Source organism: Molothrus ater, chromosome 35, assembly GCF_012460135.2.
Source record: "Molothrus ater isolate BHLD 08-10-18 breed brown headed cowbird chromosome 35, BPBGC_Mater_1.1, whole genome shotgun sequence".
In the NCBI taxonomy this organism is placed as follows: Eukaryota; Metazoa; Chordata; class Aves; order Passeriformes; family Icteridae; genus Molothrus; species Molothrus ater.
This window is the reverse complement of record NC_071662.1, coordinates 797,437-821,663: the sequence shown is the minus strand read 5'-3', so window position 1 is coordinate 821,663 and position 24,227 is coordinate 797,437. Positions and strand designations below refer to the sequence as shown.

Below are 24,227 nucleotides of genomic sequence, written 5' to 3'. Positions count from 1 at the left end.
CCTCTTAGTTCCACAAGGCCCTGCAGTGTCACAATGGCCCCAGAGTGTCCCAATCATCACAGAATGACAGAATCAAATAGGCTGGAAAAGACCTTTGGGATCAGCAAGTCCAACCAATGCCCTGATACTGCCTTGTCACCCAGACCATGCCACTGAGTGCCACTGGAGAGGGACAGTGACTCTGCCACCTCCCCCCTGGCCAGCCCATTCCAGTTCCCACTCACCCTTTCTGTGAAGAACTCCTTCCTATTGTCCAGCCTGAGCCTCCCCTGGTGCAGCTTAAGGCGTTGTCTTCTTGTCCTGCCCTCCAGCAGATCCACACTCACACCCAGCTTGGTGCCATCTGCAATTTGTGAATGCTGGACTCGATCCCCTCACCCAGACCATCAGTGAAGATATTAAACAGGGCTGGGCCCAGCACAGATCCCTGGGGACAGCCCCAGTGCCTGGACACCAGCTGGGTGCAGCACCATCCCCACCACTCTCTGGGCCCAGCCTCCAGCCAGCTCTTAAATCTCCCAGCGAAGAGGGAACCTGCCCAAGCCGTGGGCTGCAGCTTTTCCAGGGAATGCTGTCAGAGACAGAGTCAAAGGCTCTGCTGGAGTCCAGGCACACAACATCCACAGCCTTTCCCACATCCACAGCTGGGTCACCTGGGCATAAAAGGAGACCAGGTTGGTCAGGCAGGACCTGCCACCCCTAAATCCACGCTGGCTGGCTCTGATCCCTGGGCCATCCTGTGGGTGCCCTGTGATGGCACTCAAGGTGATCTGTTCCATAACCTTGCCAGGCACCCAGGTCAGGCTGACAGGCCTGGAGTTCCCCAGCTCCTCCTGCCAGCCCTTCCTGGGGATGGGCTCACACTGGCACCTCCAGTGCTCTGGGCACTCCCTGCTGAGTCAGGACTGATGGTAAATGATGGAGAGCAGCTTGGGGAGCTCATCCACAGCTCCCTCATCCTTCTAGGATGGATCCCATCAGATCCCATACACCTGTGAGCATCTGAGTGGCTCAGCAGGTCCCCAGCTGCTTCCTCCTGGATTCCAGGGGGCTGTTCTGCTCCCTGTGCCCATCTACCAGCTCAGGACAACACTTGTTCTTAGGACAGCCTGTCCTAATATTGAAAATTGAGACAAAAAAGGTGTTAAGTAGCTCAGCCTTTTCCTTATCTATAGTTACTGTATTCTCCACTGCATCCAATAAAGAGTAGAGGTTCTCCTTATCCCTCCTTTTGCTATAAGGTTTTTTATAAAAACATTTTTATTTTTTTACAGAAGCTGCTACATTATGTTCTGATTGAGTTTTCAACTCTCAGCTTTTCTTTCTGCATAACCTAATGACACTCTTAAACACTTCCTGAGCTGTCAGTCCATTTTCCCCTTGACTTCCCACAAAAGCTCCATTGGCATCCAGTCATTTTCCTCACTGGCTCATCTTTTGCCACACTGGGACAGGCTGCTCCTCCCACCTTAAGATTACTTTCTTTAAATGTGTCCATCCTTCCCAGCCGTCTTTGTTTCTAAGGGCTGTTTCCCTTAAAATATCAGGACCTGATTTGGTACTCCCCAAATCAGCATCCTAAATAGGCCAAAGTCTGCCCTTCCTAATTCCAGTGCGGAAGTTTTGTTGCTTCCCCTCCTTCTTTCACAGAACATTGAAAACTTGATTATTTCATGGTCACTGTGCCCCAGGCAGCCTCTGAGCCCCACATCTGCCCCCAGCCCTTCTCTGTTTGTGAACAGCAGCAGACAGAGCTTTCCTTGGCAGTGGGAGTGTTACCAAAAATCCGGTAAACCAGAAAACTCCTTAACACCAGTGTAGCATTAAGAAGCAGCATTCTTAAGTCAGATGGATGCACGGGGGAGAGCTCCTCCCAAAGCCCTGCATGCTGAGTACAGGAAAGTTTCTGTTTATTTTCTGTATTTTGCACACACATTCATTGATTGTCCTGGACTAAACACACACATGTGATAATCATTTCCCCATTAACATATTTCCCCTCCCCTTTACCCATGTGTTCTTCTGTCCTGGGGGTCTCTCTGGTGGTCCCTGGTGGTCGTGGACCCCAATGTTCCAGTGGGCCTGGCTGAGCTGGCAGGACCCTGAGGCTGCTGAACTTCCAGTTCCCCTTCTCACACAATGGGCCTTTTGTGGTTTCCATAGGTCTGGGGTTGTGGAGAACAAGCTCCAGGTGTGAGCTCACCGGGTGTAGACAATTGATCATCTGGTAACATGAGGTCACAGAGTGGGCTATGACATCACAGAGTGGGTTATGTGAGGTCATTGATCAGCTATGACATCACAGACTGCCTCTGTGACATCACAGAGCCAGCTGTGACATCACAGGGCAGATGTTTGGCATCATAGAGCAGACTATGACATCACTGAGTTGGCTGTGACATCACAGAGCAGCTGTGTGACATTAGAGAAGGGGCTGTGAGCTCACAGAGCAGGCTGTGACATCCCAGAGGGGCAGTGTGCCATCCCAGCAGGGCTGTGTCAGGTCACTGGGTTGGTCACTCGGCCCCAGCTCCCCCTCACAGTTTCTCCCAACAAGTCCAATGCTGTCCATGCCCAGCGGGGTCCCTGTCCCCCGGGATCCCCCCGGCCCACCTGGAGCCACAGCCTCCACCAAAGGATGTTCCACAGGATCCACCCCAGAGCCTGACATGGGGACAAGGGGCCAGGGCTGTGTGACCAGGACATCAAGGACGGGGATTATCCAGGTCACTGTGGCCTGGGTTGGGTTGCCCAGGGCAGGAAAGATGTCTGGCAGCTGGAGCAGGGTCTGGGAAGGGCCTCCAAGGTGGGGCTGGAGCCCTTGGGCTGTGAGCAGAGGATGAGGGAGCTGGGCTTGTCCAGCCCAGAGCAGGGAAGGCTGAGGGGCTCCTCATCCCAGCCTGGCAGTGCCAGCGAGGAGGGGATGGAGAACACAGAGCCAGGCTCTTCACCGGGGGCCTGGTGGGAGACAAAAGCCAATGGGTGGAAGGGGAAAGAGGGCAGATCAGCCAGGACAGGAGGAGATGAAATGAGTCAGGCTGGTTTCAGCATTTCCTCAACACCAGACCCAGCCTGTCCTCCCTTCTCCATCCACCACTGACAGCTTTGCAAATCAGGAATTGTTGGAGCTGTTTTGTCCCCACTCCAGGATGAGCATCCTGATACAAGAAATTGTGTTTATATCTGTCACAGAACCACTTTTGTCTGAAATTTATTTTAGTATGGAAATCACTTGTCAATGGTGGACTCCTCAGATGCTGCTGGGACGTTGCACATAGCTCCGGGAAGAGCGAGATTGTTGTTATATTGTGACCTGTTCAACCATGGTCTTTTGGCCATGAGGAGAAACTTTCTGTGCCTCTGAGTCTCACCAGTTCCTGACCCCCAAAGGACACAAACCTTATGAGTGTTGGCTCCCACTCCAGTGGCTGCACTTGGACCTCCCTCCATCCCCAGAGCAGAGCTCCCTTGTCCCAGAAAGTCCCTGGCAATGCAGGGATGAAGGAAACAGGACAGGCTGTGGGAATCAGGGGCAGGGCATGGCCAGGGATTTGGGGTGGTAGTGAGCCCAGGGCAGGACCCGGCCCTTGGCCCTGGTGAACCTCATCCCATTGTCCTGGGCCCTTGGCTCCAGCCTGTCCAGATCTCTCTGCAGAGCTTCCTGCCCTCCAGCACAGCCACACTCCCACCCAGCCTGGGCTCACCTGGGAACTGACTGAGGGTGCCCTCAATGGCCTTGTCCAGATCAGCAATAAAGAGATTGAACTGACCTGGCCCAAATCCTGAGCCCTGGGGATACCCCTGGATGTGACTCCATTCCTCAGCTGCTCTGAGTGCCAGGGGTTGGATGAGGGAAGTGTTGGGATGTGGGTAGGGACAAAGTGTGATTGTCTGCCATGAAGGGTCTTGATTTTCAAATCAGTTCAGAGTGCATGAGGAGGTGGTGGCTGTCACTATCAAGTGGAAATTGCTGATATCAATCTAGAAACAGGAAAAGAAAATTTAAACGGGCAAAACAATTCTCTCTTCATTGTTTTCAATATGGTATATTCACTTTAAATATACTTCTGAAATATGTCTAATTAACCAGAGAAGAATTGAAAACTTCAATTATTCCCATGGGATTTTCTTGTTTGGGGGTTTCGAACAAATATTTATGAGCGTTTGTCACTGAATTCCTGAACTGAAGAGCTCAAGAAAGACAAGGCCTCTGGAGTAACAAAATTCAGCAGCAACCTTCAAGTGGCTGAGGATCTATCCCCATCAGAGCAGCAATGGACAGAAATGGGCACAGCTTTGTGGCTGCTGTCCCAGCTTTGGCATGGGCCCTGGGCCTGGAGCAGGAGCAGCTCTTGAGGGCCCCAAGGCCGGGGCTCTGGTGCTGCCCTGGGCAGATGGGATGGCAGCAGGGGCTGCAGAGCTCTCAGCACCTCAGGCCGAGGGGAGCAGGGCAGCCAGGGAGCCTCCTTTGGCCTTGGCCAAGCACCTTCCCCCATGGCTGGGGCTGAGTCCTGTGGCAGCTGCAGCTGCTGCTGTGCCCTTGGCAGGGGCTGAGGCCGTGGGGCCAGTGCCCAGAGCAGCCTGGCCTGAGCAGAGCTGTGGGGCCAGAGCCGGCTGGGCTGGGCTGGGCTCAGAGAGGCCCTTGGTGCTGCCCAGAGCTCAGGGCAGCTGGCAGAGCTTGCAGGGAGCTGGGCTGGGCTCAGAGAGCCTGGCCCAGAAACCATCAGTGTCCATCTCAGCCTGGCTGAGCGTGCAGGGGCCAAGAAGAGCAGCCCAGGGTCTGCAAGTTCTCTCTGTGGCAGCTGAGCTTGTAACCCCCTGAGCCCTGCCAAGTGCTGGGGCTGCACCTCCAGCTCCAGAGGAGATCTGACAGATGGGACCAGAGACAAGTAATTCCTGCTGGGTTGTTTATTGTGTTTGCTTGTACAGGTAACCTGGAGTCATATGTAGATTAGGTGTTTTGTGTCAGATAACACCGAGAGAGTGATAAGAATATTTTTTAGCTGGAAATAATATTTCATGCATAATACACAATAAGAAAAAAAAGACACATGGTCAGAAGTGCATCTGAGTTTTTTAGAGTGTGAGACTCATTGATGTCCCAGCAGTTAAACCTGTTCAAATGCTTTCCTCAGGGCTTCCTTGAGATGAGAGGTGACCACCAGAGGCCAAGGCCAGCCAGAGGTCTCTTCCTGTCAGCTTTTGTCTATGACAACACTTGCATATAGGGAATTTTTCAGGGGAGTATCAATTTTGTGGGCACCTTGAATGACAGATGGTTCTTTTCCATAGGAAGGAAAGCACAGGGCCCCAGTTCTCTGGGGGCTGATGAGAAGCAGCCCTCAACATTCCAAGATCAGTTGGACGTGTCAAGTGGCCTCTAGGAAGCAAAGCCAGCCAGATCTGTTCCATGTTCCCTTGGTTCCATGAGGCCCTGCAGTGTGCAATGTTCTCCTTGCTTCTGCAGTGTCACAATGGCCCCGTGCTTCCATGAGGCCCTGCAGGGTCACAATGGTCTCCCTGATTCCATGGGGCCTTGCAATTCTCTCCATGGATCCACGGTGCCCTGCAGGATCATAATGGCTCTTTGGCTCCATGAGGCCCTGAAATGCAGCAGTGGCCTCTTGGTTCCACAAAGCCCTGCTGCTTCACACTGGCCCCTTGGGACCACAAGGCCCAACACAGCCACAAAGATGTTCTTGGTTCTGTGTGGCTCCACAGTGTCACAATGGTCCCTTGGTTTCATGAGGCCCTGCAGGGTCACAATGGCCCCTTTGTTCATGAGGTCCTTAACTGTCACCATGGTTCTATAGGAAAGAAAGCAGAGAGCCCCAGTGTTTCAGGGGCTGATGAACAGCAGCCACCAGAGGCTGTGGCCAGCCAGCTATCTGTCCTGGCAGCTTTCATCTGGGAGCAACATCAGAATAAATATCTTGGATTCCATATCTCTAATATACAGATTTTTTGGGGCAGAATACCAATTTCAGCCACGAGTGCCTGGATGAGACGTCCAGTTTTTTCCCATAGGAAGGAAAGCACAGAGTCCCAGTGTTTCCAGGGCATATTAGAGGTGACCACCAGAGGCCAAGGTGAGCCAGGCATGTCTGTCCTGGCAGATTTTGTCTGGGAAAAACCCTTGCATATAGGGAAATTTGAAGAAGTACCAATTTTGGCCATGGGTGCCTGGGCAGGAGAGATCTTTCTTTTCCATAGAAAGGAAAATCCACAGCCCCGTTGTTTCAGGGGCAGATGACAACAGACCCTCAACATGCTGAGGTCAGCTGAGCCACTCAGGCCAAGCCAACCAGACCTGTTACCTGTTCCCTTGGATCCCTAAGGCCCTGCAATGTCAGACTGTCTCCTTGCTTCCATTGGGCCCCATAGTGTAACAATAGCCCCTTGCTTCCATGAGGCCTCACCGTGTCACAGGGGTCTCCTTCGTCCCACAGTATCACAATGGGCCCTTGGTTCAATGAGGCCCTGCAGTGTCAAAATGCTCTCCTTGGTTCCACAAGGTCGTGCAGAGCCCCTTGGTTCAATGAGGCCTTGAAGTGTCACAATGGGCTCCAGTATTCCATGAGGCCCCTCAATGTCACAATGGACCTTTGGTTCCACGAATCCTACACTGTTCCATGAATCCTTAGTTCCATGGGGCCCTGTAGTGTCACAATTGTCTCCTTGGTTCAGTGGTGCCACACAGTGCCACAAGTGCCCTTTGGCCAAACAGGGCTGCAGAGTGTCACAATGGACTCCTTGGTTCCATGGGGACGCAAAGTTCCACAATGGCCCTTTGGTTTTACAAGGCCTCAAAGTGTAAAAATGGCCTCCATGGTTTCATGACGCCATGGTGTGTCACAGTGGACTCTCCACTCCATGATGCCCTGTAGTGTCACTACAGTCTTCTTGGATCTGCTCCCTTGGTCCCTTGGAGCCCCACAGTGTCACTATTGTGCCCTTGGTTCCATGAGGCCCTGCAGTTCCACAATGGTCCCTTGGTTCCACGTGGCCCCATGTGTTACAATGGCCTCCTTGGTTCCATGATGCCTCCTAGCATAGCAATGGTCTCCTTGGTTCCATGATGCCCCCTAGCACAGCAATGGTCTCCTTGGTTCCATGATGCCCCCTAGCATAGCAATGGTCTCCTTGGTTCCACAGTGTCACAATGGCCCCTTTGTTCCTTGGAGCCCCACAGTGTCACCGTGGTTCCCTTGGTTCCATGAGGCCCTGCCGTGCTACAATGGCCCCTTGGTTACAATGGGTTCCAAAGGCTCATAATGGTCTCCATGGTTCCATGAGGCCCTGCAATATCAGAATGGACACTTGGTTCCAAGGGGACCCACAGTGACCCAAGGCTGCCTTAGTTTGATGAGGCCCTGCAGTGTTTTAGTGGCCCCTTGGTTCCATGGAGGACCACGGTATCACCATGGTGCCATTGGTTTCACAGGGCCCCGTAGTGTAACAATGGGCCTTTGGTTCCATGATGATCCACTGCATCACAATAGAATTTGATTCCATGAGCTTCCTCAGTGTCTCAATGGCCCCTTGGCTCCATGTGGCCCCACTGTGTCACAGTGGCAGGTGGTTCCATGAGGCCCCACAGTGTCAAAATGGTCTCCTTGGTTCTGTGAAGCCCTGCAGAGCCACAGTGGACCCTTGGTTCCATGAGCTTTTGCACTGTCAACAATGGTCTGAGCACTGCAGTGTCACCTTGGATCCTTTGTTCCATGAGATTCCATAGCATAGCATGACCGCCTTGATTCCAGAAGGTTCTGCAGTGTCACAATGGACCATTGTTTCCATGCAGCCCCAAACTCTCACAATGATCCCATGCCTCCAGGAGCTTCCACACTGTCATCAATGGTCTCCTGGGTTCCACAAGGCCTTGCTCTGATACAATGGACTTTTGGTTCCATAGGGTTCTACTGCATCACAATGGACCCTTTGTTCCACGAGGTTCCAAGTGTCACAGCTGGATCCTTGGTTCTGTGAGCCTCTGATGTCACCAAATGTCCAAAATGTCAGAATAAGACTCCTTAACACTAATTTGGTGTTTACGAGAGCAGCATTTATTCAGGGCTGAGGTCCAGCGGGTGATAACTCCTTATATGGGCACATGAATCTACCAGTGTATCGCTTATATACAGTCACTAGATCTATATTAAAAGTTATCCATTTCCATAAAACCCACCCCAAGTCCCCAGATTCAGCCCTTGCTTTTTCTATCAGTGCATTCTTGAGCCAGATGTCTCCATCTTTTCTTCCAACCATTCCTGCTGGGAAAGCAGCCCCTGAATGCCTTGTTTCCCTGCTGAAAGGTCACAGGAACAGTAAAAATTGAATGAACCCTTTTGGTATCAAGGCCAAGGCTTTGTGTGGGCAAGCAGGGGCAGGCGGGAGGCAGAGCTGTCAGCAAAGGAAGGGCCTAGCCAGGTGGGGCAGCTGGGGGATGCCCACAGCCTGCAGGGACAGAGGCGCAGGGCAGGGACACCATAGGACAGCCTGGGCTACACAGGGCACAGGGATGGGCAGCAGCTGCAAGACAGCCCTGACAGAGCCAACTTGGGCAGCACTTTGGCCATGGCTGCTGGGCCTGGGCCTGAGGCCACGAGCGGACAAGTGACCCTTGCAGGCCTGGGGCCTCATTGCCTCCTTGTCCCTGCTCAGCAGCCTGGCAGGGGCCGCCCCATGCTCCTGCCCTTGGCATTGCCCATCCCCACATCCCAGTGCCCATCCCGGGAAGAGCCCTGAGCAATGAGGGAAGGCCAGGATCTGCCTGGCCAGGGGCTGGGGCTCAGGCCTTGGCCCTTTGCTTTCCTGAAACACATCCAGGTTTGCTCAGCACCAGAGACACCTTTGCCTTGCTTGTCCCCAGCTGCCATCACTGCCTCCAGGGTTCTGCCCTACCTGGAACCTGGGGACACTTTCTCAGTTGTGTCCCTGACAGGGATCTCTGCAAAAAGTACAAGAAACTTCAGTGTTTCAATGTAACTGAGTTCTTGAGGGTTTTGTGACATCACTGAGGGAGTTGTGACATCACAGAATAGGATCTGAGGCCATAGAGCAGACTCTGCCACCATAGAGTATGGATCTGTGGCATCAGAGAGTGGGTTGTGACATCACCAGGTGGCTGTGTAACATCATAGAGCTGGCTGTGACATACATCACAGAACAGATTGTGATATCACAGGGTAATTTTGTAACATTACAGTCTTCTGTGACATCACAGCACTGCAGTATGACATAACAAAGTGACATATTTGAATTGGCTCTGTGATGTCACAGGGGCTGTGTGACATCACAGGTGGCTGTGTGAGGAGGTCACTCTGCCCTGGCCCCCCTCACAGTTCCCCCCAGAGCAGTCCAACCCTGCTCATGCACAGCAGGGTCCCCTGTCCCCCCGGGTCCCCCCGCCCCCGGCACCGCAGCCTCCCCCAGAGGATGTTCCACGAGATCGACCCCAGAGCCTGACATGGGGACGGGGGGCCGGGGTCCTGGGGGTGGCACTGGGGGACAGGGATCCCCCAGCAGCGTCCCCGTGTCCCCCAGGCCAGAGCCTGGGCCAGGGCTCCCTCACCCTTGTACCAACGAGGCCTTGAGAGCGCTGAAAAAATCCCCAGCCAGGGAGCAACAAAACCCTATTTAATATTAAGGGACAGCAGCACAAAGTTCCTTGGCAAGAGTCACTCTGTTCCTGACTGGAAAATTCAGCCACACCAAGGAAACAAAGCAACAACAAAACCAAACCAAATCCAGGCAATCAAACCAGAAATGAACCGAGAACTGGCCCAGGAGAGCTCCAAGGGCTCCTTTTGGAGCGCTCTTTGCAGGGCCCCAAGAGAGGGGCTTCAGTCCCAGCAATGGTTCATCCTGGCCACAATTGGCACCAACAGCTTTCTTTGGCAGGGTGAGAACAGGGATGTTGTGCCACTGAGGGAACAAAACCAGTTCCCAGGGCTGCTCCTACAGAAAGCAGGAGCTGGTTGGGCAGCAGCAGTGCCTGGAGCAGACAGTGTTTGTGATGAGCTGCAGAGGAGCTGAGCCCAGGGCCGAGGCCCAAGGAGCATTTCTCAGCTGGCAGGGCGGCCTGAGAAGGGGAGGGGGGAATGCAGCAGCACAGGGCCATGGAACCAAGGGACCATTGTGACACTACTGGGGCTTGTGAGACCATGGGACCATTGTGACACTGTGGGGCTGAATGGAATCATGGAGACCATTGTGACCTTGCTGGGCCTCATGGAATCAAGGGGACAGTACTGGCGCTGTGAGGCTTCATGGAATGTAGGGATCATTGTGAAAGTGAGAGGCCCCATCAAACCAAGGGTCCATTGTGTCACCGCGGGGCCTCATGGAGCCAAAGGTCCATTGTGGCATTGCAGGGCCTCATGGAACCATAGAGAGACCATTAAAACACTTCACAGCCTCGTGGAACAACCAAGAGGCCATTGTGACACTGTGGGGCACCAGGGAACCAAGGAGACAATTGTGACACTGAGGCGACTCATGGGATCATGGAGACCATTGTGACACTGTGAGGCCCCATGGAATAAGCAAAGCATTGTTACACTGTGAGGCCTCATGGAACAAGTGAGGCCACTGTGACCCTGGGGATCCCCACAGAACCAAGAGGACCATTGTGATACTGTGGGGCCTTGGGAAACCAAGAGGCCTTTGTGACACTGCAGGGCTGAATGGAACCAAAGGTCTATTGTGGCATTGCAGGGCCTTGTGTCATCAGTGGTCCATTGTGACACTGTGGAGCCAAAGGAAACCATTGTGACACTGCAAACCCCCAGGCTCCAAAGGTCCATTGTGACATTGCAGGGCTCATTGAACAGAGGAGTCCCGTGACATTGTGGAGGCCTGGGGAACCACGGAGACCATTGTGACACCGTGGGGCCTAATGGCATCATTGGGACCATTGTGACACTGCGGGGCCTTCAGGAACCTTGGGGCCATGGTGGCACTGTGGAACCCAAATGAAAGAAGGGTTTATTGTGATACTGCTGGACCCCATGGAATCAAAGCACCATTATGACACTGAGAGGCCCCATGGGTCCAAGGAGCCATTGTGACAATATGGGGCGCCATAAAACCAAAAGAACGTGGAACAGGTCTGGCTGGCTTGGCCTCCCAGGGACCACCTGACTGGTCCAGCTGACCTTGGCATGTTGAGGGTCTCTTCTCATCTGCTGCTGAAACACTGGGGCTCCATGCTTTCCTTCCCAATGGAAGAGACCTGTCCTGCTTCTCCAGATGCCCATGACTGAGATTGGGCTTGCACCTCCAAAATTCCCTAAAAGCAAAGACTGCTCCCAGAAAAAATCTGCCATTCCTGACAAGTCTGGATGGTCTTGGCCTAGTGAGGCTCTCACCTGCCTTCTAAACACAGGGGGAGTGTGCTTCCCTTCCTATGGAAAATAATTTTCCTTCTCATCCAGATGCCCATGGCCAGAATTGGGATTTCACCTGCAAAATTGCCTTACTGTGAGAAACTGGAGGAGATTGTTGCATCAAAACATTTTGTGTGTGGGCGAGGAAGGGTCAGGTCCAGGCTTGCCCTGCCCTGGACCCCCAGCCCTGCCCTGCCCTGGAACCCCAATCCCCCCAGAGCCTCTATCCCAGCCCAGCAGTGGCTGCCAGTCCCTGGCACAGCACAGGCAATGCTCCACAGCCACCTCTGCAGCCCCAGCCCAGCTCCTGAGGGACCAAATGAGCCCAAGCCCCACCTGGGGGAAGGGCCCAGGGAGACCAAGGGCTATTGAAGGCTGACCACAAGGCCAGCACACATCTTGACCCTGCCTCCTATTGGAATTTCCATCTGAACACCACTGGAATCCAGGAGTTGGTGGCTGTGTGTGTGCTTCTCTAAATCTTATTTGTCTTTTTCTTATTCCCTCTTCTTGCAAAATTTGAGTAACTTAAAATGGAACAGGCTTAAGAGTTTGTGAAGTTGAATGAGCAAAGTTAATGTTATGAGAAGTGTTTCTTGTTGATTGAATGTTGTATTAAACCTTTTGGCAAAGTTTCTCTGATATTCTAAAGTTGCCAGTAAAGTTAGTGTTTTGTTGTTTAGAGCTCCTGAGAATCTCTTGCTGATATTTCTCCAGTGTGTCCAACTAAGTGTATACAAACAATTGTAATTCCTTTTAAATGTCTCGTTGATACAGTTTTTTAGTGGATGGGGGTCAGGGCTTGTGTGTCCTGCTTGGCCCAGCCCAGGCAGGGCTTTCCCAGCCACATTCCACACTCCATTGCCAAGCTGGAGCTGCTGGTGCCTCTAAGTTGTGCTGCCCCAGCCCCAGGGACGCTCTCCTTGTCTGCCCATTCCCCCACGCTCTCTGGGCAGGGATGGCCTCACTGGGGGCTGCTGACATCCTCAGCAACTTGGAGGCTGCTGCTGAATTTCACTGCTCCAGAGGTTTGTTCAGCCTTCAGCTCTTCAGTACAGGAATTCAGTGTCCCAGGGCTCATGAACATTCAGAACACCTGAACAAGCCAAGCCTCTGGGAATAATTTGATTTCGGTGTCCAAATCTTTTTGTGCTTAATTAGGCTGATCTCAGTCATATATCCAAAGTGAATGCAATATATTTAAAAAGACAATGAGAATAAATATTTTAGTCCCGTTCAGGTTTTTTTCCTTTTAATTCACTGATATGTGCAATCTCCAATTGACACTGAATCCAAGTACCTCCTCATGCAGTTGGAATAGATATGAAAATCCAGACCCTTCATGGCTGACAATCAATCAGACTCTGTCCCTACCCCCAGCCCACCATTTCCCCCATCCAAGCCCTGGCACTCAGAGCAGCCTTGTGCAAATCTGAGCTCCCTCCAGCCCAGGCTGCACCTGCAGCTTTCAGCTCCTTGGCTCCAACTCCCACCTGCTTTCCTTGGAGAAGGAGCTGCCCGAGACACAGAGGGATGTTCATTTCTTGTCAGCCAGCAAAGCGAAGGGAAGGCACAGCTCCAGCAAATGCAAAAGTCATTCCTCTCCCTGGCTCTGCCCCTGATCCCCACAGCCTGTCCTGTTTCCTTCATCCCTGCATTGCCAGGGACTCTCTGGGACAAGGGAGCTCTGCTCTGGGGATGGAGGGAGGTGCAAGTGCCACCACTGGAGTGGGAACCACAACTCATCAGGTTTGTGTCCTTTGGGGGTCAGGAACTGGTGAGACTCAGGGGCACAGAAAGTTTCTCTTCATGGCCAACAGACCACAGTTGAACAGGACACAATTTAATAACAATCACGCTCTTCCCTGAGCTATGTGCAATGTCCCAGCAGTGTCTGATGAGTCCACCACCCACAAGTGATTTCCATCCTAAAAGTAATTTCAGACAAAAGTCGTTCTGTGACAGATATAAACACAATTAAGTTCTTGTATCAGGATGGTCGTCCTGGAGTGGGGACAAAACAGCTCCAACAATTCCTGATTTGCAAAGCTGTCAGTGGTGGATGGAGAAGGGAGGTCAGGCTGCTCTTGGTGCTGAGGAAATGCTGAAACCAGGCTGACTCATTTCATCTCCTCCTGTCCTGGCTGATCTCCCCTCTTTCCCCTCCCACCCATTGGCTTTTGTCTCCCACCAGGCCCCCGGTGAAGAGCCTGGCTCTGTGTTCTCCATCCCCTCCTCGCTGGCACTGCCAGGCTGGGATGAGGAGCCCCTCAGCCTTCCCTGCTCCGGGCTGGACAAGCCCAGCTCCCTCAGCCTCTGCTCACAGCCCAAGGGCTCCAGCCCCACCTTGGAGGCCCTTCCCAGACCCTGCTCCAGCTGCCAGACATCTTTCCTGCCCTGGGCAACCCAACCCAGGCCACAGTGACCTGGATAATCCCCGTCCTTGATGTCCTGGTCACACAGCCCTGGCCCCTTGTCCCCATGTCAGGCTCTGGGGTGGATCCTGTGGAACATCCTTTGGTGGAGGCTGTCGCAGACATCTTTCATGAAAAATCCTTTCTTAGGATTTTTCCTTGTGAGAAGCTGCAGTTTCAGCCAACCAAAATAAACAATGGTTATCTGCTGCTGTGGAATGCAACAGGTAGACCTGTGATTGGTCTCCTGTGGATGTTGGGATTTCCTGACCACTCATGGCAGAGCTGGCTCTTGCTCTGTCTGAGACACAGATCTTTGTTATTCATTCTTGTCTATTCTTAGCTTAGCTAGCTTCTGAAGAAACCTTTTCCTTTCTATTTCTTTTTAGTATAGTCTTAATGTAACATATATCATAAAATAATAAATCAAGCCTTCTGATCAGGGAGTCAACATTCTCGTCTCTTCTTCATCCTGAAAACCCTTGTGACCACAGTCACAATTGGGGACCCTCGACTGAGGAGGACAATCATCACTTGGTGAGACCACCAGAGGAGCATTGCTGCACTGGGTAAGCCCTGAATATGTGGCATTGATGGTTGCTTCACAAGTGACCACAGAAGTGGATTCTAGCCAGGAGCTGAAGAACTGAAGATCCGAATTTGGACAGAGTTCTCAGCAAGGCTGACCACAAAGAGAACCTTCTGAAAAGCCTCCTGGAAGATGTTCAGAAAGCTCAGCAGCACCGTGCAGATAGCCAGAGAGTCCTGGACACTGTCACAAGGTACTGTTGGTTTTTCCCCTCCTAAAGATGAGGCCATTCACAGTTTGTGGCTGCTCATCTGGAGGACTTCTCCCCTGGAGGATGAGGTTCCATTCTCCCCTTCAGAGGAGAAACTTCTTGCCCTCTGGCAAAAATGGGGTGAAGAGGACGGAATTCTCCTGTTGGAGACAGATCTCTATGAGTTTTTTTGATGGGCAAAGCTCTTTGGGTTTTTTACGAATGTGCTATATGCCCTCGATATGTTCATCTGGGAGTGTATGGACTCCATTTTCCAATTCTTTTTGGGCCGTGGGTTCGGATGCCCCTCAATTTATCCAACCTTTTTGAAGCTCTTTCTAGTCTTGAAACGGAGAGCAGCTGTTTTTTCCTGGATTGCTAACTGCAAGGGGAAAGCCCCATTCCCCCCGGTTCCGGGGGAAGACCCTTTGGAGGGGGACGCTCTGCTGCTTTCCAGCCCCCTTGAACCACAGTGGGGGGGCGAAGTTTCGCCCACGGCCGAAGGTTTTTTTTACCGCGTCTTTGGAGCATGCTCAGACGGAGCCGTTTTTTCCCCCTCCCGTTGCTTTCAGGGGGGATGGGAGTGGGCGGCGCCGCCCCGGCCAGCGCTGCGAGCACCGCCCCGCCCAGCGCCGCGAGTGCCGCCTCAACCCGCCCTGCGCGTGCGGGCGCTTCCCCGCGCGGCCCCTCCCGCGGCCGTCCCTCCGGCAGAGCCTGTGGGCGCTCTGGCCGTGGTTCCACCGGCTTCCACGCCTGCATCTGAGGCCTCAGAAACACCGCTTCCCGCGGCTGCGCCGATGTTGCTAGGCAACAGCGATCCACCGCTACCCCGGCCGTCCTGCTGCCTCCCGTGCGGACTCCGCCGCCTTCTGCGACTGCGCTTCCGCGGCCCATGTCCGAGGCTGGTGCAGAAGAAGCTGCCGACCCCGTGCCACCCCCACCGCCCCTGCCACCTCCCCAGGTGGCCCCGCTGCCCGCCCCAGCAGTTCTGCCACCTGCAGGGACTCCGTCCTCCGTGTCTGCGTCAGAGGCTGCCCTGGAGCCGGCGGCAGCTGCAGCAGCGCCTCCTGCATCCAGCGTGACTTCCTCCCTGAGTTTTTCGGGTTGTCCCGGGGCTGCCCCTACGGGGGGAGCTGGGACAGGGGAAGAGGGCGTCAGCCTGTCCTTCCGTGGAGGAGGCATGGCCCGACAGCTGGCTGTGGGCGCAGCCCGGCTGCCTGTTTTCAAGATCAGCATTCTTGGCGGGTTGGGGGGTGTTTGGTCTGGGGTTTTCCCCTGGGGGATTCGAATCTCTCTGCCACCCCTCGCGCCCCCCAGCGGCAAGGGGGAGGTGGGTCCCGAAAGTTCTGCCCCTGGTCCCCAGCCCAGAGGGGGTGGAGGTGGTGCCGTGGGGCAGATGGGAGGAACACCTGGTGCATTTGCATCGCAGAGGCAGAGGGCACAGCAGGAAGCGAGCATCGCTTGTCTGCTGTGGGGAAAGGACATCCCCAGACCCGAGACAAAGTTTCTCGGGACAGCTTCTGTCTTCCCATTGCCGGCATGCCTCGGTGATTTTGGGGAAAGGAAGCGTTTGCCCACCCCTTCTGCCATTGTACTGGCAGCAGGGTGCAGGTCTGTGCCAATGCAGATCCTGCCTCAGGGGTGGGCCTGGGCTGTCTGCCTTGGTTGCTTGGGCCAGGGCCACCTCCCGGCCTCCTGTTGGGTTTGGGGGCTTTGCTTCCCCCTTCTGGTCCTGGGCCACCTTTCTGTTGGCCAGGTCTGGGGTTCCTGATCCTTCCACATGGGCCAGGGCCCCCAAGGGCCTCTCTCTGGCTCCTCTGCTGCTGCTGCTCTTTCCGACAAAAAAAAAAAAAAAAAAAAAAAAAAAAAAAATTAAGGGTGAAAGAAGAGCTGGCAGCAGCTCAGAGGCAGGGATTGGCTTCAGCCCAAGTTGTTCAATGAAGGGCTGTGGCAAGACATTTCAGAAATTTTCTCAAAATTCTTTGAAGACTGTCAATGGACTTTTGATAAATATTGATGGACCTTTTTCTGTAGCAAGCCTGTTTCAGGACCAAAAGAATCTTTCAGATATGGCAAAGAGGAACATCTTCAGACCATGGACTTTTCCTGAAACTCAGCTGCTTGGACTTGAATTTTCTTTGCATTGTTTTTGCATTTTCTTATATTGTAGAATTGTTTTAGTGATATGATAGACTTTTATGTTCTAGAGGGGAAGAAATTCCCAGTTCATTCCACAGGAGCACTTGAGTGGAGTTTGATTGGCAACAGATAACCTGTCAAGTGTTTGTCTTTTCCTTGGCGTGAGTACAGCAGAGAAAATTGCAAACACTTTTTCCTTTTAATTTAACTAAATAAAAAAAGGTGACATGTCGCAGACATCTTTCATGAAAAATCCTTTCTTAGGATTTTTCCTTGTGAGAAGCTGCAGTTTCAGCCAACCAAAATAAACAATGGTTATCTGCTGCTGTGGAATGCAACAGGTAGACCTGTGATTGGTCTCCTGTGGATGTTGGGATTTCCTGACCACTCATGGCAGAGCTGGCTCTTGCTCTGTCTGAGACACAGATCTTTGTTATTCATTCTTGTCTATTCTTAGCTTAGCTAGCTTCTGAAGAAACCTTTTCCTTTCTATTGCTTTTTAGTATAGACTTAATGTAACATATATCATAAAATAATAAATCAAGCCTTCTGATTAGGGAGTCAACATTCTCGTCTCTTCTTCATCCTGAAAACCTTTGTGACCACAGTCAAAGGAGGCTGTGGCTCCAGGTGGGCCGGGGGGATCCTGGGGGACAGGGACCCCGCTGGGCATGAACAGCATTGGACTTGTTGGGAGAAACTGTGAGGGGGAGCTGGGGCAGAGTGACCAACTCAGTGACCTGACACCGCCCTGCTGGGATGGCACACAGCCCCTCTGTGATGTCACAGCCTGCTCTGTGATGTCACAGCCCATTCTCTAATGTCACACAGCTGCTCTGTGATGTCACAGCCAACTCAGTGATGTCACAGAGGCAGTCTATGATGTCACAGATTATCAAAGACCTCACATCCCACACTCTCTGATGTCATACCCCACTCTGTGACCTCATGTTACCAGATGATCAATTGCCTACACCAGGTGAGCTGACACCTGGAGCTTGTTCTCCACAACCCCAGGCCTATGGAAGCCACACAATGCCCATTGTGTGAGAAGGGGAATTGGAAGTTCAGCAGCCTCAGTGTCCAGCCAGCTCAGCCAGGCCCACTGGAACATTGGGGTCCACGACCACCAGGGACCACCAGAGAGACGTCCAGTGGCTCCTGGCCTGGATCAGGAATGGTGTGGCCAGCAGGAGCAGGGCAGTGATTCTTCCCCTGTACTCAGCACTGCTTGGGCAGCACCTCGAGTGCTGTTTGCAGTTCTGAGCCCCCCAATTTAGAAAGGACATGGAGGGGCTAGAGCGTGTCCAGAGAAGGGCAACAAGGCTGGGGAGGTGTCTGGAGCACAAGTCCTGTGAGGAGCAGCAGAGGCAGCTGGGGTTATTTATCCTGGAGAAGAGGAGGCCCAGGGGACACAAGGCAGTGTCAGGGCACAGGTTGGACTTGATGCTCTCCAAAGTCTTTTCCAACCTTGCTGATTCTGGGATTCTCTGGAACCACCCTTGGAGCAGTTGCAGGATGAGCCCTGGGCCTCCTCTTCAGCAGCTCCAGCAGCCCAGGTCACTCAGCTTCTCCTGGCAGCCCCAAAGCCCATCCTGTCAGTCCTGCAGAGCCTCTGCAGATCCTCCTCATTGCCCAGAACAGGGAGCCCCAGAGGCAGACACAGCAGCCCAGATGTGCCCCCCTGGCCTGGGATGCCTCTGGCAAGGGAGCAGCAGCAGGCACTGCAGGAGCCTGCAGACAATTCCTGCAGCACTTGTAGGATGATCCTGCTGCCCAAGGGACGTTCCCATGGGGCCAAGTCAGGAACTGCAATGGGGAGTGGGGCCAGAGAGGAAAGGGCAAACAGGGATGGGCTGTTTGCAGGGCAGAGAACAGGGCTGGGCAAGAGGAAGAAATTTCTACCATGAAGAGTGAAGAAAGGAAAGGTGAAGCAGAGGAAAATGTCAGGGCAGTTTGGGGGTGGCTGCCAGGCAGCCCTGGCTCTGAGCAACAGCGTCTGCAGTGGCACAGGAAACTCCCAGCTGATGGGAACAAACTTTCTGGCTGAGTGCAGAGGCCAGGACAAAGCTGAGTGGTTTCCCTGGTGTCCCTCAGCCCTTGCTGGCCCCAGGGGCTGCTGGCATTTGTGCTCCCTCAGGTTCATGTCCCCACAGCAACAGCATGGGGGTGCTGCCCCTGCTGTGTGCAATGCAAACAGGGGCTGCTGAGGCAGTGCTGCCGTGTCTGTGCCTGCAAGGATGGGGCACCTGTGTGAGCTGGGGCAGAGGCCAGGGCTGCAGAGGGGGGATGTTGCTGGCAGCTGCATGAGGACGCTCTGGGACGCTGCCCTGGGCTGTGCAGCGCACTGGGCATGGATCAGCCCCTGCTCTGCTGCTCCTTCCCGTCTGCCCCAGGGCCCTTGCAGAGCCCCAGCCGTGCTGTTTGCCCCCAGCCTGCCCACGGCCAGCCTGGGGCTGCTCTCGGGGGTTTCTGTGCTGAGCATTGGCCTGGCCGTGTTATGGAGAGAGCCTGGGCAAGGAGCCTGCAGCCCCCAGGGCCTGGCCTGAGGCGTCAGCGCTGCCCAGCACTGGCAACACCAAGTGCTGCTGCTGCTTGGGCAGCAGCTGGGCACAGCTGCTGTGCCAGCACTGATCTGCCCCAGCTCTGCACACAGACATTGCTACTGCAGCTCCAGAGATGGCAAGAAAAGGGCATCTCTGCAGAAAACTCTGCTGGGAGATCCTTTAGTTCATTTAAAGGCACCGAGAGCACAGCCCCTCATTGACACAGTCTGTGGCTACAGGGAAGATGGAGAGAAACAAAATGAGAAATGTCGGAAGCAATGACATTTCTTTGTGGATACGGAAAAAGTAAACCAAAGAAAAAGAACCTCCGAAATGAAACCAAGCAGAAGTATCAAAGATTAGATTTATTACAGGTGATTTGCAGAAATTTGCCATCAGTTTAATGTTTCTGAAAGCATCCAGTCATCAGTGTCCACACTGCAGCCTTGAGCTCCTGGTTCCTCAGGCTGTAGATGAGGGGGTTCAGGGCTGGAGGCACCACTGAGTACAGAACTGACAGGGCCAGATCCAGGGATGGGGAGGACATGGAGGGGGGCTTCAGGTAGGCAAATATGGCAGTGCTGACAAATAGAGAGACCACGGCCAGGTGAGGGAGGCAGGTGGAAAAGGCTTTGTGCCGTCCCTGCTCAGAGGGGATCCTCAGCACAACCCTGAAGATCTGCACATAGGAGAAAACAATGAACACAAAACAGCCAAATACCAAACAGGCACTAACAGCAAGAAGCCCAAGTTCCCTGAGGTTTGAGTGTGGGCAGGAGAGCTTGAGGATCTGTGGGATTTCACAGAAGAACTGGCCCAGGGCATTGCCATGGCACAGGGGCAGGGAAAATGTATTGGCCGTGTGCAGCAGTGAATAGACAAAGGCACTGGCCCAGGCAGCTGCTGCCATGTGGGCACAAGCTCTGCTGCCCAGGAGGGTCCCGTAGTGCAGGGGTTTGCAGATGGACACGTAGCGGTCGTAGCACATGATGGTCAGGAGATAAAATTCTGCTGAGATGAAGAACGTAAAGAAAAAGAGCTGAGCAGCACATCCAGTGTAGGAGATGTTGCTGGTGTCCCAGAGGGAATTGTGCATGGCTTTGGGGACAGTGGTGCAGATGGAGCCCAGGTCAGCGAGGGCCAGGTTGAGCAGGAAGAAGAACATGGGCGTGTGCAGGTGGTGGCCGCAGGCTACGGCGCTGATGATGAGGCCGTTGCCCAGGAGGGCAGCCAGGGAGATGCCCAGCAAGAGGCAGAAGTGCAGGAGCTGCAGCTGCCGCGTGTCTGCCAATGCCAGCAGGAGGAAGTGCCTGATGGAGCTGCTGTTGGACATTTGCTGGGGCTGCACATGGGCACCTGTTCATGGAGAAAGGACAGTGACAAGTCAGGAGAGGCTGCTTGGAGCCAAACCTGGGCCATTCCCTGCAGACTGTCCCACTGGGACTCACCCAGCCTTGTTCCTGCTCTGGGAAAACCTTCACCCAGGTCCCTGCCTGAGCTCCAGTTGTGCTGGCTGAGTGTGCCAGGAGCAGCCAGGCCTGTGCGTGGGGGCTCTCAAGGAGCCATCCCTGCCCTGCTGCCCTGGTTTTGTGGCCATGTGGCAGAGGGACAAGGCTGGATATTCAGGATTTGTCAGGGGAATCACTCCAAATGCAGAAAGTCTTGGTAGCATCTGCACTCCTAAAAGAAAGTTCTAAAGGAAATAGATGGCACAAGTTGGTTTTAGGAATTGTTTTCCTACCCACACATCATTCCTGGCTCTCTGAGGTCACAAATCCCCAGCATTTCTGCTGCACTCAGAGTTTGCCACTGAGAGATGGGAGAGGCAAAGGATTCCCTGTGGCTCAGGGAAGGTGAGGGGCTGGATGGGCTTGTTCCCAACTGCCCTGGCTTTGCACCTTTGGCTGCAGTCAGAGCACAATCATATTCCTGGGTCACCCTGGGATGCTCCAAGAGGCTGGAACTCCAAGAGATCCAGGCACAGATCTCTACCCAGGAGGGCAGCTCAGAGCCTGGCAGGGCACAGCAAGGAGGTCCCTGGCTGTGCCCATGATGGGATCTCAGGGAGGGGGCTCAGCTCATTCCCCTTTGCCATGGACTGCTTTGCCCACAGCCCCACACGTGCCAGGGAAGCTTGGACACCCCATTCCCATGGACAGCCCTGCCTGGCAGGAATGCCAAGGGCAGTGCCTGACTCAGCTGCTGCAGATGCCAGAGCCTCCCTGAGAGCAGCAGATAACAGTGCCAATGTCAGGGCAGTGCAGAACCAAGAGCAGATGTTGTGGTGCTGTGCCTGAGAGGGCAGGGCAGAGACAGCCGGGCACTCAGGACAGTGTTCCTGTGCCCAGCAGTGCCCGGCACCTCCCACACACCAACAGTGCCCTCCTGCCCCAGCCCTGCTCTCTTCAGCCCCCTCTCCTTCCCTGAGCATCTCCCTGGGCCTGGACATTCCCTCCTGAGAGGAGCCTTGTCCCTGCCAGCGCTCACAGAGCCCATCCCAGCCTGTGTGCCCTGGCTGGGGCCCTACAGAAACCTGCCTGTGTGCAGGGCCCTGGCTGGGGCAGGCTCTGTGTGCAGCTGGGCAAGGGCAGCTCAGGAGAGCCCTGCTGGGCCCTGCAAAGGTGATGCTGCTGCTGTGCAGGGCTGAGGAGTGGCTGAGGGCCCTTTGGGAGGTTCCCAGCAGAGACACTGATCAACTTAATTTACAGTTCTGGAGTCTCTGTAAATGTTCAAACATGCCTTGGATGATCCTGTGTGTCCCTTTCAACTCAGAATATTCTGTATCTGATTACAATTCCTGTTCTGCTCCTCTCATCCCCTTGTTGTTTATAATCAAAAGAGAAAAAAAAAAAACCAAAAACCCTTGCAACAGTGTTAGAACAGTAAAGTAAAAACAAGACATTAATTGGAAGCTTCCAGGTGTCCCAGTGGGGATGGGGCACACCCGGCCCCTAATTTCAACAATTTATTAAGGTTGATTAATTAGGATATTTAACAGGAACATCCAATAGGAGATTCACTTACCCCAGTTACACATCCCTGGCTCAATCCATTGGAGTAGGTCCAAGGGCTTCTTTGCCTTCACTTTTTGTTATGACTGCTCACATTCTGGTCAAAAAACCAAAATGTTCTTCTTGTAGGTCCTCTTCCTGATAATAAGACTATATATATAGTCATATATATATATATATACATATATATATATATATATACAGGATACTATATGTATTGTATACTATATGTATTTCAGGAATGCATTTAGACAATCAGTTTATTTTTCTAAAATCAAAGAAAAAGGTTGGGAAAAAAATAAAGTTAATAAAGGGTTATAGATATAGATGTATATAATAGTAATAGAGTTCATTAAGAGTTTAATAGACTTAAAAAAGGAATATAGATTTAAAATTATGTAATAGTAATTTCTAGAGCTACAAATATATGAAAATTGTATAAAGTAAAAAAACTCTTTTTGTCATCACCCCAATGTTCCCATCCTTCTACAAGCAGGAAATTGAAAACACTCTCAGGAAAGCTCCTGATCTTTCCAGCAATCCCAGGCTTACCTTCTTTGGGAAGTGCCCTCTGGAGCTGTGCCCAGGCTGGTCTGGAGCTGGGAGCAGCCCTGCCCCACCCAGCCCCTCTCAGCAGCAGCCCCTGCCCTGCTCAGGGCGCTCCTTCCCCCCAGAGCTTCTCCCCAGCGCTGGGAGCAGCTGCCAGGGCTGGCTGAGAGCTGTCCCTGGCAGGCAGCAGAGTCCCTGCCCCAGCACAGCGCCCTGGGCTGCAGGACCCTGCTCTGCAGGACAGCCCTGGGCACCCCTGGCTGCTCTGCACAAGAGACAAGCAGAGAATGCACTCACAGGCTCTGCAGGCATTGGGATGTTCCAGCTTGAGGAGATGGCTCCAGGAGCTGCAGCTGTATTGTCCTGCAGCCAGAGGTTCCTGTGCCAAGGGCTGGCAGTGATTGTGCCCCACGCACTTCTCAGCCCCTTCCCAGCCCTGACTGATTGAAGCTCTCTGGGCCTCTGTGCTGTGCCCGGGCTGGCTGCAGGCAGTGCCCCAGCCCTGCTGCGCTGGCAGAAGAGCTGCTCATCCAGAGAAATGTGCTTTTGAAGCTCTTCTTGGTGACCAGGAGCTGCCTCTGTGCCAGGAGCGCAGCCCAACTCAGCAGCACAGACACAGCACAAGGACTTTAATCAGCCTCTGGGGCTTTGTGCTCAGGCCCTGGACATCAGTCCCTGAGAGGGAGCTGAAGAAACCTCTCCAGAACACTCAAAACTTTCTTTGAATCACACTCCAAAGTTTCTTGGACTTTTAATGGGTCCCAGAGAGGGACACGAGTGAGCAAGTGTCCCCAGGCCCCAGGCAGAGCAGAGAACTGCAGGCAGTGATGACAGGTGGGGACAAAGAGAAGCCAAGTCTTGGTGCCCTGGGGCACAGCAGGGTCTGTGCCACCAAGGGCTGGGAGGAGACACCTTGTCCTGAGGCCCTGGGGCCTCCTGGCACAGCCCCAGCCAGGCTGGGCACTGTCAGCCCCTTGTGCTGCCCTCAGCATCCCCCCCTAGCCCACATCCCAGTGGCCTCAAGGATCTGCTGCAAGGAGTCCCTGGGGAGCCTTGCTCAGCAATGGCCCTGGGGGCTCCTTCATGCTCCCTGCAGGGACTGAAGGGTTTTCAAAGGTCTTTGGGTTTGGCTTTTGCCTTGGAGTCTCTGAGAGGTTTGTGCAATCATGGCCTCCAATTATCTGCTGTAATTAGTCCCTGGAGAGGCTTTGTCAGGAACAACACCCAGTGGGGCTCATTAAGACTTCAAGGTACTTCAGTTATTTTAAAGTACTTGGTTTTTTCCTTTTGATACAGACTCTGTGAGAGGTTTGTGCAATCATGGCCCCAATTATCTTCTTTAATGAGTCCCTTGAGAGCTTTGTACTGACACTTGGTGGGGCTCATTAATGCCTTGAGA

At 53.4% G+C, this 24,227-nt stretch overlaps 1 protein-coding gene and 1 pseudogene across 1 annotated transcript; one reads left to right on the top strand and one right to left on the bottom strand.

Moving 5' to 3' along the window:
* The window catches only part of LOC118700713 (zinc finger protein 271-like), a 342,045-nt pseudogene that overhangs the window by 304,216 nt on the left and 13,602 nt on the right, over positions 1-24,227 (top strand).
* On the bottom strand, positions 19,669-20,601 carry LOC118700721 (olfactory receptor 14I1-like). The gene has a single exon (XM_036405312.1). The coding sequence runs from the start codon at positions 20,599-20,601 to the stop codon at positions 19,669-19,671; it is 933 nt and encodes a 310-aa protein (XP_036261205.1).

Excerpts from the sequence above, each read along its gene's own strand:
- LOC118700721 (XM_036405312.1), bottom strand. The coding sequence starts at position 20,601 with ATGTCCAACAGCAGCTCCATCAGGCACTTCCTCCTGCTGGCATTGGCA.